Source organism: Phalaenopsis equestris, unplaced genomic scaffold, assembly GCF_001263595.1.
Source record: "Phalaenopsis equestris unplaced genomic scaffold, ASM126359v1 Scaffold000517, whole genome shotgun sequence".
NCBI classification, from domain to species: Eukaryota; Viridiplantae; Streptophyta; class Magnoliopsida; order Asparagales; family Orchidaceae; genus Phalaenopsis; species Phalaenopsis equestris.
Genome location: NW_018164957.1, coordinates 433,122 through 448,689, shown reverse-complemented (window position 1 = coordinate 448,689; position 15,568 = coordinate 433,122). Strand labels below are relative to the sequence as shown.

At 37.5% G+C, this 15,568-nt stretch overlaps 2 protein-coding genes across 2 annotated transcripts in view; both read right to left on the bottom strand.

The window, feature by feature from the left end:
• The window catches only part of LOC110028608 (protein VASCULAR ASSOCIATED DEATH 1, chloroplastic), a 35,399-nt gene extending 32,074 nt beyond the window's left edge, over positions 1-3,325 (bottom strand). Inside the window, exons 1-4 of the mRNA XM_020730524.1 lie at positions 2,975-3,325; positions 2,840-2,896; positions 1,462-1,512; positions 1,088-1,153 (exon numbers count right to left, since the gene is read on the bottom strand). Of these exons, the coding sequence (XP_020586183.1) occupies positions 1,088-1,153; positions 1,462-1,512; positions 2,840-2,896; positions 2,975-3,145 (345 nt within the window). The 5' untranslated portion in view covers positions 3,146-3,325. The remainder of the gene's footprint in view (positions 1-1,087; positions 1,154-1,461; positions 1,513-2,839; positions 2,897-2,974) is intronic.
• A 9,044-nt stretch (positions 3,326-12,369) lies between these two features.
• On the bottom strand, positions 12,370-13,372 carry LOC110028628 (ethylene-responsive transcription factor 2). The gene has a single exon (XM_020730553.1). It carries the CDS (start codon positions 13,257-13,259, stop codon positions 12,501-12,503), a length of 759 nt encoding a protein of 252 aa, XP_020586212.1. The 5' UTR covers positions 13,260-13,372; the 3' UTR covers positions 12,370-12,500.
• Between the last annotated feature and the right edge of the window lie 2,196 nt (positions 13,373-15,568).

Genomic DNA, 15,568 nt, shown 5'->3' with positions numbered 1-15,568 from the left:
GCAGGAATGTTATTGCCAGCAGTGTTCCCGGTTACCAGAACATCCAAAAATAAAGTTAAATCATAAAATAACACTTGTATAAACACTATAAAGAAACATTAAAAAAAAAATTTACAGCAAAAAAGAACTTTCAATAATAATAAATCTTTGCAGATGCAAGCCAGACCAAGCCGTTCGGCCACAAGAATCGGCAGTAGACAAATTTAAAGATAGATGTGTGGTGAAAATAAGCATGATAAATTTTAGAATGATTATATTATAAAAAGGATTTGAGTAGCATCTATTAAATATAAACTTAGGAGGTTTGAATATATAGAAAAAAAAGAATAAAAAAATATGTTCATTAAATGAGTTCATAAAACTAATGTCAAATAATTATGAAGAAAAGAGGTAGACCTAAGAAATTTCATGAATATAAGTTTTCAAAATAGTTTACAAAGAATAGATTTATAAACTTAAAAAACACACAAATGCAAAGAATAAAAAAGGAGGATTCATGATGTCAAGCCCAAATAATTCCGATAAGACTAGTGATGATGATGCTGATATTCTATTATCATAAAGCCCTCCAAAAGAACTTCAGGATTTTAGCCACCCAACCACAACTCTAAAAATTATCATTGCAACTATATCCCCAAAATTAATTATAATAGAGCCAAGATACCTAAACTTACCACGCTTTCATATCACTTAATTTTTTAGCAATATTGAATAACAATTATTAATTTCAAATGCATTAAAATCACATATCAGATACTAAATCTTTGAGCTCATTAATTATCATATATTGAACATGCGTCAATTAAAACAAAATAACTTCCATTTGCATCTTAAAAAATTTTTATGAGACTTAGGTGTTTGGAAGCATTATCAATGAAAATCTACCATTGGATGAACAAATATCTCAAAAATCCATTCAAATACACCCTTGAAGAATGCAAAGCCATGATAAGTGGAATTAGCACAAAAAGATCATATTGAAAGTATCTACAAGCTAATAAAAAGGGGGAAAAAAAATACTTGTAGTATACCGGAAACCATTTTATATGTAACAACTTTCTCATGGAAATTTGTAAGGAGTAAGTACCTTTGTCTCAAATCCAAATATGTTCGAATAGAAGCATATATGATGAACAAACAGATACATGTGTCCCTGAAAATACAATTCAGTCTTTAGAAAAGTTAAAAAATAATTACGACCCAATCTAATATTGGTAAACAGCACGCCAATATTGAATCGTGGTAAGCTTTCTTTTAAAAATTCAAAGTCCATTATCTTATGAAGGATTATATCTAGATTTCAAAACAATAAAATGCAGTCAAATCTCAGCAAAGTGCAGTTTGAATTTAAGAAGCCATTAAAACTGCATATTGCTAGATACAAATTAGAAATAAGATTAAAAAGCAACATCGATATCAATTAACTTAGCTGCAATATGAGCTGCCAGGAGTAAAAATTACCTGAAGAAGTATATTTTCCTGAAGGGCACAGTTGAAATCCTGAACAAGGACCTATACAAATGATGAATTAAGTCATGCATTTTTTAACGATAGATAATGTGCAAGAAATTGGAAATAAGAAAAGCGTAACATTTCATTTCACATTTCACAACAAAATGAAACTATCCGATACCATTGAACTCACAATCAACTTATCTTCTTGATAAGATGTGCTTGAATCATCAGCACTATTTCATAATTTGGTCAACAACTTCAATGTTTTTTTCATTTTGGTCCAACCAATTGTTGATAGAAAAAAATAATGTAATGACAGTCCTACTTAAAAGATCAATTTATCAATTAAATTCACCAAAATTCTGATTGGATGTTGAAATAAAGAAAGGTTGTAACCATTAAGATTCAGTTACTGAACTAAAGTGCTAGTATCAAATGACATATTAACCTAACAAAAATGCAAAACAAACTAACGAATACAACTGTAATTTAGTTAGATCCAAAACAAAATATCATCTTTTACGGCTAACAGAGCTAAAAATGGATGTCATAAATGCATCACATCTTCCACAAGAAGACCAACTAAACTTATTATTTTTCAATGTAAGTTGAGGGATCAGGATCATCGTCAGAATAAATGTATTGACCAGCACCAACATATGCATGAGCAAACTAGAGTAATAAATGAACATGCAAATTTCACTTTTTTGTGTATAAAGAAAACATGGACTGACTAAGCATGTGCTTGCATGTATTTTTATGTCCCTCTGCACAACAGAATAGAGATTTTCTGCGGATTTCATACAATATTTTAAGAGAAAACAGAAATTCAGGCATTCATACATTGGAAGCATAGAAAGCACATCAGTGCCTCAGTTTCTACTACATAATAAAGACAACTTGGTGAGTGCCTTCGCCTTGCTGGACTTGTAGGTTCAACAATAACATCCAAAACTAAATCTAAAAGGTCGCAGAAATACAATAAAACTCCAGAACCTAACATATCTACATGCTCCAATTCAGCATTCCATTATGAAAAACAATAACTTCTTCAATAACAGAGTCAAGATCCTAGTCAATTTTTTAAAAACGGAAACTTGTATCACAAAAATGTCAACTTTACCATTCCTGTTATACCTTTGAAAACGGTGGCTTAAACCAAGATCACACTAACTCCAAGTTCTAACCACGAAAATACGACACAGACCACCCTAAATCCGGGTTCTATCCAAGAAACCCGACACCCCTAACTCTTTCTATACTCTAAGAACGAATGCCAGAATAACAAAATCATTAAAGCAAGAAAATCAACACCATGTAACAACCCCATAAAACTCGACACAAACGAAAACCATACAACCACAACACACTGTCACAAACTAACCTCATCAGGAGGGAGACGGAATAGCAGCCTGTACTCCTCGCTCCTAGCCGATGACACCTGCGACCTCAACAAACCGATCCGGAATTAAATCGCTTAATACAAAATGCGATGAGAAGAGAAATAGATAGGGATTACCGACACATCAGCTTCCTTTCTCTCAGAGTTCTCAAGAGAGTGAATGGAGGACGTCTCCGACGCTGCGTCTCCGTCGAGTTTCCCTAACCTGGAAGGCAAAGAGCGCGAAGATTGCAAAGCATCGGAGCACGATGATTCCATTTTCTCCATGCTTGGCGGCTCCACGGCCATGGATCGGGAAAATAGGTTTTCAGCGCCGAGTCCGATGGGGGTCGGTGTAGAAGTTAGAGGAGACGATATGTCGGCAATTGATTTTGTCTTGTACAGTGGTGCTTACTGGCCGTTGAGTGACCGAGACCTCTTGAGAACTCGTCGGTAAGCTCGAGGGGCTTCTGTGGGTTGATACACAATATAAACGGAATTTACGATGGATTAACGTAAATACTGCCTAATACAAGATAAATAGATCTTGAATGTCATCCTCTTAAATCCAATATTTCTTTCATTTCAATGAATCTTAGATTTATTAAATCTGATTATTATGTGAATTTAACAGATTTAAGTGAGGAAGAGAATTCACCTTCTGATTATTTTGTGAATTTAATAGATTTAAGTGAGGTCGAAAATTCACCGTTGAGTTATGGCTTCCCTTGTCACTAAATAGAAGGAATTTAGTTTGATTTAACATTAATAGAACTAAAGGTTTTTCTTTCTTGGATTTAACCCTTTTGGATACGATTAGTCCGGATTTACCAAGTCCTGTTAGAAACCCTCCTAAGGGTGTAAATGCGTTGAGCTTAAAGCAAGACTAATATTTATTTGTATTTGGCTTGTTTAAATGTTTCTTTTGTTTGAAACAAATTTATTTTCAAAATGTCTTATGAATAGCGCTGCAACCTGCTTGGCCGAGTCAATTTGAGTATTTCATGGATTAAGCTTAACTTGGTTGAAGTATAAGTTGTTCATGTTCAATTCGAGCTTAATGTCACCTTCCAAAAGAGTTCTTAAGAGAGATGGACAACCTAGGACTTAAATATTGTTTTTCGGCCCATCACCTAGCGGATGTGAGACTTTTTGTCTGTGACATTCTCCTCCACCCAATCACGTGACGTCATCATCACCGATCAGCTCCACCGAGAGTCCCACTGGACCATGGAGAATCCACACACCTGACAAACAATAATCTGCTCTGATACCACTTGTCACCTCCAAAAAGAGCTCTTAAGAGAGGTAGGCAGCCCAGGACTTAAATACTATTTTTCGGCCGTACACCTAGCCGATGTGGGGTTTTTTGTCCGTGACATTAAGCTGAGTTTTTACAAATATATTCATACTTGAGTTGCTTAAATTTTTTCATATTTTATTTGTACTTAATTTGATTATATTAATGGAACAAGTTAAAATTTAAATGGGTACTTAGTTTTTTATATAAAACTAAAATTTTGATTTGTACATAATTTTTCATATAAAAATGGTAAATAAGCTAATAATTTGAATGAGCACTTGATTTTTTAAATAAATTTATTATCAAATAATTTTATAAATCAAAATAAACAAGTGATTGAATATAATGATATCTAGATAATAAATGAAATCATAAACTCTATAAGGAATTTTATAGGCGGGCTTACCTAGATTTTGGGAATAATATCCTCGATCAAGATGTCCAGGGCTTTTTGTCGTACCAGGAATATTGATATTCATCGACTATGACCGGCCTCATAACCAGGAATCCTCTTTGTAAGCCAAATCATGTCGATTTATAGTTTTCGAAGCAATTTGAATTACCTTTTTCAGTAACCATGTGCTACTTCATTCTAAGGTATTCCCTCTAGTCTTAGAGGGTAGGTCTTTTGTTTTGTATGACATAGTCCTTAGCACCAACTAGAGTACCTAAACTAACCCAGGGTTTTATAATCATACATGGGGTAAGTGTGCGGCCCTTACTGTGGTTTAAAATTAGCTAACCTAAGGTTCATGTTGGATTTACCAATGTTTTGTTCCCGATCTTTATCTTGGTGTGTTTTAGATGTTTATTTAAAGTTCAATATTTTAATTCATGTCTTGTTTCATTTCTTATGTTTGTTAGTCATGTTAAGAAATCAGAGTTTTTCTAAATTTTGAATTCTTTTTGTTTGAGATTTGATTCTTTTATATTTGTGGGGAAAACCATATTGTGAGAGGTTTCCACCCATAATTTTTTTATGTATTTTTTTATTATTTTTATTTGATTTTTTAACATGAAATAACATATAAAATTAAAAAATAAACATGAAATAACAAACACATATACTTAGCCTTGAATTATACTTGGGCTAAGATCGGGCCGAGGCAAGCTAAACTTAGGATTGCTCAAGATTGAGCTAGGGTATGAAAACAATCAACTGATTTAGGCTATAATTGGGCTTAGTTTGGCTTAAGTTGGTTAGGATTGACTCAGATTAAGTCTGGGTTGATTTGGTTTGACCCAGGTTAAGTTCGGTTGACCAAGGTTGGCTTAGATTTAAATTTGTTTTGACTCAGGTTGGCTTAAGTTTGATTTGGGTTTGACCTAGGTTAAGCTGGGTTGACCCAGGTTGGCTTAAGTTTGATTTAGGTTTGAACTAGGTTTAGATGGGTTTGATTTAGTTTGACCCGAGTTAAGCTGGGCTGATCCAGGTTGACTTGGGTTAGGTTTAAGTTGACCCGGGCTAAGCTGGGTTAATTTGGGTTGACTTGGGTTAGGTATAAGTTGACCCAAGCTAAGTCGGGTTGACTTTTGTTAGATTTCAGTTGACCCATGTTAGGCTAGGTTGATCCAACTTGGCTTGGGTTAAGTTTGAGTTAACCCGAGTTAAGATGAGTTTGATTTGGGTTGACTCTGGTTGGCTTATGTTTATGTCGAATCAGGTATGGGTTAGGTCAAACCTGGGTTAGGTATAGGGTTTAGATTAGGTGAGATCTGGATTGGGTCAGGTCAAAGGTTGGATTTGGCTTTGGCTTAGGCTGGGTTAGGACTAAGGTTGGGCTTGGGTTGGACTTAGGTTGAGTTAGTCCTACGTTTACGTTTTGTTCAGACCTAGGTTGGGTTAGGTCTGAGGTTAGGCTTGGTTCTTATCAAGATTGGGTTAAGTGTAAGGGTCTGGTTTGGGTTAGACCTAAGTTAGGTTAGGTCTTTGCTAGGTCAGGTTTGGGTTGGGTCGGATTTGGGTCAAATTTGGGGTTTGGGTTAGGCCTAAGTTAGGTTAGGTCTAAGGTTGATTTTGGGTTAAACCTAGGATGGGCTAGATCTATAAGTTTAGGCCTAGGATTTAGTTTAGGGTTTTGGTTTAGAGATTGTGTTAGGTTGAGTTTGAGGATTAGGCTAGGTTAGACTAGATTTAGGGATGTTCGATTTAGGTTAGGTCCAAGTCGATATGAGTTGAGCCCAAACCCAAGCTTAATCCAAGGCTATTGATTTGATTAATCTAGCCTAAAATTAACTCAAAACGTAGTAATTAAAAATACCTAAATTAAAAACAAGTAATCACAAAACTTACCGGGAGGAGGAGGCTCGCCAGAGGATTGCTTTCCTTCTTCTTCCTTTGTTTGGGTTATCTGAGGTAAGTGCCGAAGAGTTGGGGATTGTCCGGAGAGCACCGAAGACCTCCAATTTATAGACTTGGTCTGATTAAGTGGTGTATCGACGACATAGATGAATCAGGCGATTAAGGAACCACAGATCGCCGCCAGCGAAACTGAGCGATGGTTCATGGTTTAATTCATGGACAAAAGCCAAGGATCAATGATGTGTCAAACGGAGTGGCCACACGGAGTGGTCACTCCAGTTATACGTACGCACGGTCACGCTCAGGCCTAATGTGATCACGCTGAGGAACTTTTAAAATGGTCACGCCCAAGCTAGGTGTGACTGCACCGAGGTACTTTTGGGTGTGGTCACCCCCAGGCTTGGCGTCACCACGCTTGGCCAAAAAAATGGGCATGTTCACTTTTGCCAATCTGGCTACACCAGATCGAGGGATGATGCCCTTGCAAGTCCTATGTGACCAAAAATGAGGTCAACACACATTCTTGGAGTGGACATCCTACCCATATGTTAGTTCATGCAGAAGTAGGCAAAAGGTGTGACAACTTTAGCTGCTCGTGTCTTTTGGCACCACACTTGTCAGTCATGCAAACTTCTCACTGTATTGGTGAGGAGTTAGTTTGTGAACTTTTTCTATTGTTTAACGAGACCATACTCATTTTCTTCTTCCTCTTCTGTGTCTTCTTCAAATTCACTTGTACCGCAAGGAGTTTGAATGAATTTGATGGTGGAGGAATTGGGAGAGAGCGAGGATTTTTGTGGGGAGTTGTTGAGCTAGACTCAGTAAAACCTACACCTTCCTTTATGATTTCCTGTCTAATTAAAAAGGAATTGGGAGAGATTTAACTTTTGTATTTATTGTCAAACTTATATGTATGGTTGGGGTTTACTTTGAGTGTTTGTAACATTTGATTGAAGAAATAAAGTTCGTCTTCATTTCTCTTTCTCTTTTCTACGTTGTTCTTAACATTTTCTGTGCTCGCATCATTTCAACCCTCTTTAATGTTGGCAGATATTTGATCATAGAGAAATCCACATCACTATCCATTTATATTAGAGATAAAATATTTTCAAATCATCTCTACTCCAAGTCCTACGAATCTCAACTTCTGAGTATGAGATTAAACAATACACTGCAAGACCCACTTGCTCCTTGAATATGTAAGGACCAGTCCAGGAAGACTCGAATTTCTTGAGGGCCTATTCACGAGTCGTCAAATCTGTCTTTCAAAGGATAAAGTCCCCATTTTTGAACTGTAGTTCTCTGGTTCTGACATTATAGTGTTTTGTTATTCTCCGTTGACCTTCTCCTATTGTAAGGAGGTCTGGTTCCTGAGTTCTTCTAGGAACACAAGATAATCATGTAGGACTCTATCAATTATTATCTTCCAGCTATCAAGTTTGGATCCCTGTACTAAGAGGCAGTGAGGATCCTAAGACAATGCACATTGTATTATGCTGGAAGAACTGCTCATTCCCATAGGATAACGCAAACGGTGTCTATCCCATAGTCGTTGTTTTTAAAGCCCATAAGACTGATGGAAGTACCTTTGGCCAATTCCCCTTGGCTTCTTCTAGTTTTTTCTTAAGTCAGAATGAGTTTGTTAGCAGCTTCTACTTGACTGTTGTTTGAGGATGATGGACAGAAGTGAATTTGAGCTTTATCCCTTGTTTGCTACAAAATTGCCTCATTATCCTTTTCACAAATTGGATTCCATTATTAGTGATAGTGACCGTTGGTAATTCATATCTGCCTATAATATCACTCCAAATGAAGTTCCTAACAACCTCACTGGTAATCTGGGCCAAAGGCCTGGCTTAGATCTAGTTAGAGAAATAATCTATCATGACTAGGATATATTTACACTGCCCTTTTCCCTATGGCAAAGCTACGATTAGATCCATTCCTCAGACCGCGAATGGCCAAGGGCTATTTATTGGTTATAGCTCGTGAAAAGGTAATTGTTTTATGGAGGCAAACTTCTGACATTGTTCACATCTCCTAAAAAATTCCTCTACCTCTTTTTTGAGAGTCAACCAAAAATAATCTTGCCATAATTCTCGATTAGCTAATGTTCTTTCTCGGGAATGAATTTCACATTCCCTAGAGTATACTTCTCGTAAAATGGTCTTTTTTTCCTCTTCTCTGGTGCATTCAAGCAAAAGAGAGGTAAAAGATCTTAAGAAAAGTTATCCACTAGCTATCACAAAATGGGCATCCTTAATTCATAATCTTTGGAGATACTTAATACCTGGGGGTATCACTCATGTGGAAAGGGATTGATCTAACTCTTCATCTCATGTATTTCTACTTTCATATTTTTAACTATGTATATGGCTAGCCACTGAAGGACCATAGTCCACTGACTTTGAATCTTGTTTCGTCATGAGAGGAGGTCAGAGAATTGATTCTCATCTCTTGCAATGTGTTCCATTTGAAAATGTTTAAATCTTCTTTTTTTCTCCTCAACTATAATGAGATATTTCATCATAATGGGATTTCTCGTCTTAAAGAGCCCACCAACTTGATTTACTTCAAGATGAGAATCATATTTAACTATCATGTGGGTAACCCCCATCCCCAATGATAGCTAATTTTCTGCAATCGGTGTTTCATATTCAACTTGATTATTGGTAGATTCAAAGTCAACTTTGATGGAGTGAGTAAGGATGAATGTGTTTGGATTACATAAAACAAAGCATATACCTCTTCTTGTAGTTCCAGAAGCTCCATCAACAAAGAGTGTCCATTTTAAGGTTTTTTTTAGTATCAACTTCTTCTTATGTTGAACCCCGAGAAAATCGACTATAAAGTCAGGTACAATTTAATCCCTTACGGTTGTTCTATTCCGAGATGTTCCCCTATTATAAGAGATTTTTGTATTTTTCTGATCTTGAGGCTCTCGCATTTGTGCTCTTCATCAGTAGTCGGAGCTTGTGAGGGTCCTACAGGTGATCGAGATTCTTTAGCTTGAATATGCTTATTTGCTAGTTCCAAGTGTTTTACCAATGTCCTCAACTTTTTGAGGCCGAGATCGTAACTAGATAGGCTCTCATGCTACTGTATGATGAAACTTTTGAGACTTTCAGTGGACATTTCAAGTATTCTTAGAAGGGATTGCAAGCTTTTTGATGACCTTCGCCACCAAAAAAATAAACAATGCAAAGAGATATGAAAGTGATGATTGTGAATATTTATTATTTAGGTTTTCAATTTAATGGTTCTAGCAGTGAAAGTCATTTGCTTTCTTCTAATAGAGAAACCCATGGACTAATGTATAAATTTGTTGTGAATGTGGACGAATATGAGAATTTTAGCTCTCAATCTGTTACTCGCTTTTGCGCTTTTGCTAAAGAACACAAAAACATATTCTGTTTAAATATTACAATATATTTTTATGAGAATGAAATTCCTTTTAATGTGAATTGGGGTAGGAGTGTCAAAAATTGACCCGACACGCCAACATGGCTCGAATTCGGCATAGGGATGATCGAAATATTTTTCAAGTCGGATTCAGGTTAGCGAATTCAACCCGTTTATTATTTGAGTTTGGGTTCCAGTTGAACCCAAAAACCAAAACATGACCCTAATAAGCACAAAAATTTGGGTTAACTAGTCAAGCCCGCATTCAGATTTTAGTTTTCGACCCGTTTATTATTCAGGTCGTGTTCGGGTTGACCCGATTTGTGTCGAACCCGAACCCTACTTGTTGACCCGATTGACACCCCTACTTAGGGGTTGCATCAACATATTTCGCTTTGTTGGGAATTATAAGCGAGGGGTTGAATCTTTCGAGCACATATGAGCTGCGAACTTAGATGTCGTTTGAGGAGTTTAAAATAACAAAAAAAAAAATGATTGATGAAGTGAAGAAGACATGACATGAGATAAAAGTTATAACAATGTCACATAGTTGGTCGGGTACAAGGCAAATAAGTATTATAAATTTTCTCATTAACACTCGTTGTGGAGCATAATTTTGGAAATATGTTGATGTATCAACCTTTGTAAAATATGTCTAATTTTTATTCAAAATACTTGATGACGATAGTGAAGAAGTTGGGGAGAGTTTAATTGTTCCAATTATTAGGATAATCAAAGTGTCTATAATGTTACATGGATGATGTTGATGGATAAAATGAATCATATTTACTGGACTTTTATGTTGCTCATTGTCATGATTTAATACTTGAAAATTGGGACAACTGCCACAACATAATTTGCTTTGCTTAAAGTAAAAGATAATATGTACTTTATTTACACTCATCCTTGAGTATTAAGCTTAATGAAAAAAATAACATATAAAGAATTTATCTGATCAATAGTTACAAGAATTATCTTAGTTTATTCGACTTCCAAAAATTTGAACAGTTTCAACAACCTTCAAAAGCTATGTTTGCTTCTGTATAATAGGATAAAATTTCTTGGGCAAAAAAATCATAAGGAAAGCAAGTCAAGAATAGGATAAAATTACTTGTCTGTCTCATTGGCATGTTGCTTTCCACTCCATTGTGAAGAAAATGTCATGAGTTACTCTTCATATATTTTTAAATGAGGGCATCGACAACAAAGAGGCAAAGATTAAAAAAATTAAGGGATCGAATGAATTTTTGTTTGGCCTCAAGTCCTATTTATAAACTTTGCAATGCCACGACACTAAACTTCTGTGGGGCCCATTGGGTTAAATAACGACAAAAATGTCTTAACTATTCATACTAAGGTATGCATGTGGTGTGTAGTAGGTTTCTTGAAACACATGAAGGTGCATTCACAAGGGCACATTATTTGCTCCTCATGTTGTGCCGTTAAATTGGTGTGTCACGACACTTCACTTATTTTTTTGGCACTATGATGTTGCCATGTATGACCACGATACCAGACCCTCTTTTGCGAAATGGAGTCGGGCCACCTTAGAATATCTACTAATGAAATCCAATGATATTTTCTGACAGAGTACGTCATCATGACGTGCCAAAAAAGTCACAAACATCAACAAATTGTTTTACAATAAAATGTGAACATGTCATCACTCTAAAGTAGGAGTTCCCCCCCTCTCACTAGTGACTACTTATTGGAGTGTATAAGTGGAAGGAAGTGAATTCAAGGAAGAACTCAATCAACCTAGTTGCTTGATTACTCAGCTATATTAACTATTTTTTTTAATTCCTTATATATGTTGTTGATTTCTTGCTCAGCCCGTAATTAGACTTTACTGATTATTCAAACTAGTAGGTTTAACACACACACACACACACACACAATAGAGCTTAATCAGATTAAGGTTTTATTAATTTTGAAATTAATACAATATTAATTTTAATTAATTAATTTGATAACAATAAATGATTGAGAATACAATTTAATAAAATTTATATTAAATTATTCTCACTCATTATATCTCAAAAGAATAATCCACCATCATTCACTGCAAGCTTGAATTAAAAAAAAAATTAAAAGAATATTTATATAGGAATATCCTTGTACAATAGGCCCTCAAAGCCCAAATCATATGTTACTCATACAACAAGCCCAACTTCACAACAAGCCCAACAACTTCCAAAAACTCAAACCACACCCATATATGAATGCTACTAATTTACCTTAAGTAGCTAAAAAAATATTTTTGTTAAACCTTTTTAGGCAATTTACATACCTAGCACACAATTCTTATTTATTTACACGTGTCACATCTAAACTTTTGTATTTACAAATATAGCACTTTGGTAAAAAGAGATGGTAGTTCTATATTTGATATGATAGTATAGATTTGAGTGTGTTATATGTATAAATATGAAAGTTTAGGTGTGAGATATGTAAATAAATTGGAATTGTGTGCTATGTAAAAATATTATTTCAAGCTCTCCAATCTCGTTGAATTATCAACGTTCATTTTTTTGCAATTTGCCCCTCCTAAACTTTTCATTGTTCGCCCAATATCTAGAGGCACAAAAGGCATCGCTTCAGCTTTATACGCACTGAGATGACAAACACGAAACTTCTGACCGACATCTGCCAGTGGCTCAACCACTCATCTCGTCGGGATGCCACTGAGCCGGAAATTGAACCGGTACCGGTGCCGGAGAATAAACCGCCGCCGGCGAATCCGGGCCCACACTCAACGCTGCCGCCTGTCCTCTCCTCCTCCGCTTCACCGAAGTCGTCGATTGAGACGACAATGAAGAAGACGAAAACGAATTAGACGAAGAAGACGAGGAAGAGGAAGGCGATGATACAGAAATCGCACGCTTCGCCGGCGATTCGCCGGCCCCGTTTTCGCTTCCGATCCGAAGTGGAAAATTGAGAAGCGCACGGGATCCACGCATCCGATAAGCGGCGCGATCGTATGCGAGCGCAGCTTCTTCCGCCGTCTCAAATGTTCCCAACCAAACCCTAGCACCGTTCTTGGCCGGATCCCTAATCTCCGCCGCGAACTTGCCCCACGGCCGCCGCCTCACGCCGCGGTAGTGCTTCTCCTTCTCCGGCGGGGTCTCCGGATCTGGTGAATTCGGCTTCTCCAGCGGTGACTGAACGGCGCCACCGGAGCAGGGGAGTGCGGGAATCCAACCGTTGCTGAAAGCGTCGTGGAGGGCGAGGTAGACGACCATGTCGTCGGAGTCGTCTGGGCGGAAGGGGAGGTCGATCCAGTGATCGGCGACGAAGCGGCCGAAGCTTGAGGTGCGAAGGTAGGTCGGAGGTGAAGGTGAAGTAGCGGCGGAGGATGGGACTTCAGGATCGTCGAGGAGGTGATGCCGGATGGCGTCCAAAGTGGTATTGTGCATTTTTGGTTTTGCAATCTTGTTAGGGTTTCCGATCACGTCCAGTGAGTGTAAGAATTGGATTCAGGTTGGAAGGGAGTGGTGGAGATATCGGGTGGGATTTATAATGGTTGAACAATTGGGGAAGGCTGGAAATTGAAATTGAATTTGACTGGGTTCCGCGAACCTTCGAGATAAAATCACGTGCTTTTTCTTAAGCTTTTAGTAATAAATAATTTTGTGGGGTTTTTATTTATTTATTTTTTTTCGGTTTGTAAATAATGAGGTGGGACTGGTGGTGTTCCGGTGACGTCACTGGCCTCATCGTCGTCAGCAGGAGATACGGCCACCTGGGTGGTGTCTGTAGTTAGTTGAGGGCGTGGAGAAGCTGCTTGCTTCAACTTGCGCCCCCCTCTTTTTTTTTTTGTTTTTTTTTTTTGTTTTTGATAAAATAAAGGATTAAAATGAGATGCTGTCAGTGTCCATACAATATTATCCGCATGAAACTCTTGATAATCTGATGGTTTATAATGAAAGAAATAAATTGAGGAACATTTTTATGATAAAAAGTTATAAGTATATATGAAGGCGGTCGATTGAAGAATTGTGGACCGAATAATAATCAACGACCGAATGTTGGCGACCAACCAACAAGAGGAAAACATCCATGCCACAAACTCTCGAAAAAATTCTCCAAAAACTCCTTACGGATCTTCATAAATAATCAAGGAACAGGCGAGCTAACCGGCCAATTTGGAGTTGCAGACCGAACAATAACCAACCGACCGAATGTTGGCGACCAACCAACAAGAGGAAAACATCAACGCCACCAACTCTCGAGAAAATTCTCCAAAAAATCCTTACGAATTTTCATAAATAACCAAGGAACAGGTGAGCCAATCGGCCACCTTGGGGCTGACCGACTATTTTTCTCAAAGTCAACCGGCTTCGTAGAATGATGGGCGACCAACATCCATGCAAAATAGTCAATGGACTCCTACTCGGTCAACCAACTCGAGTGATTGCCGCCTAAAATGACTAGACACAATAAATGATGTCAAAATTAATTACAAATACGAGAAGACAACAAAACAACAATACAGTCCTAGTTTTTTATGTTTTTTAAAGCTCGGAGTTGCTAGTACGTATATTTACATGTTGTCTTATGATTTCATTTTTCAAATAAATCTCCCTTTATGATATGGAAATAACACGAATATGAGAAGTACAAAAAAAAGGTATATGACGAAAATAGATAGACAAATTTAAAAAGGAATATGGAAGGCTTATGTACGGTAATCTTCGTGTGATAAGTCGAGAGTATGCGTCCAAACAAAATCAAGTCAAAATACCTCGAATCACGAGATCCACAAAGTAATCTTTATAAAAGCCACCAATAACTAGAGAACAAAAAGGAATATTTTTGTTCTGGGGTCAAGAGCACTCCCAACGAGCGTATTTCTTTGGTTAATTATAACTTGGGTGATACTCAAGAGTACCTTCTATAAAATGAGACTTGTTCACATTACATGATAACTAGCGAATGGGTCATCAGAAGGATGGTTATTCTGTTGGAACACCTCTCCATCTCGAGAGCCCATACCAAGTTACATGGGAGAGGGTGAGTCCCTCATATTTAGTAATGGATGGTGGCACGCTGATGAGTGAAGCCTGGAGAATAATTGAGTCGACTCGATAGGAACATCCATATAATTTAAAGCTCCCCTAGTCAAAAGGGCATAGGGTTATGTTGGCATTATTTTTTGATGTCATATGTATGGGGTGTCCACTTGAACATTACAAAACTGTATTCGGCCTTCTGTAGTCCAAGACATCCATTCGAACCTCCTGACAAGTGTATTTAACACAAAATTGAGACAGATACCGATTCAACCATGCCAGGGAAAGCTCATTACTTAGTGACAACAACTCTGATACATGACAGATTTGGTGCTCATTTTAATATTTAACGACCATATTCTACATATTCAGAGTCTCTCACGATTCAAACAAGCTAAAAAATTGCTTTGACCGACACTCTAAGGGCGGTGGCCCAGCATGACCACGCTTCACCCTTGGAGTGACCACGCTTCACCCTTGGCGTGACCACTTCTGAAACGGGTGTGGCTACGCCTAGCCCACCCAATGGGGTGACACTTCTCGAGGTGGCGGGACCACGCCCCCTGGCCTAGGTTGTGACACAGGTCGCGACATCTTTGGCCTGACATGACCATGCCCAAGGGTGGCATGACCACGCCACCATACATAGAGTTCAGACATAGTTACACGACTTTTGGGTGTCTCCATGCCAAAACACCATGTGTGGTGCTCTT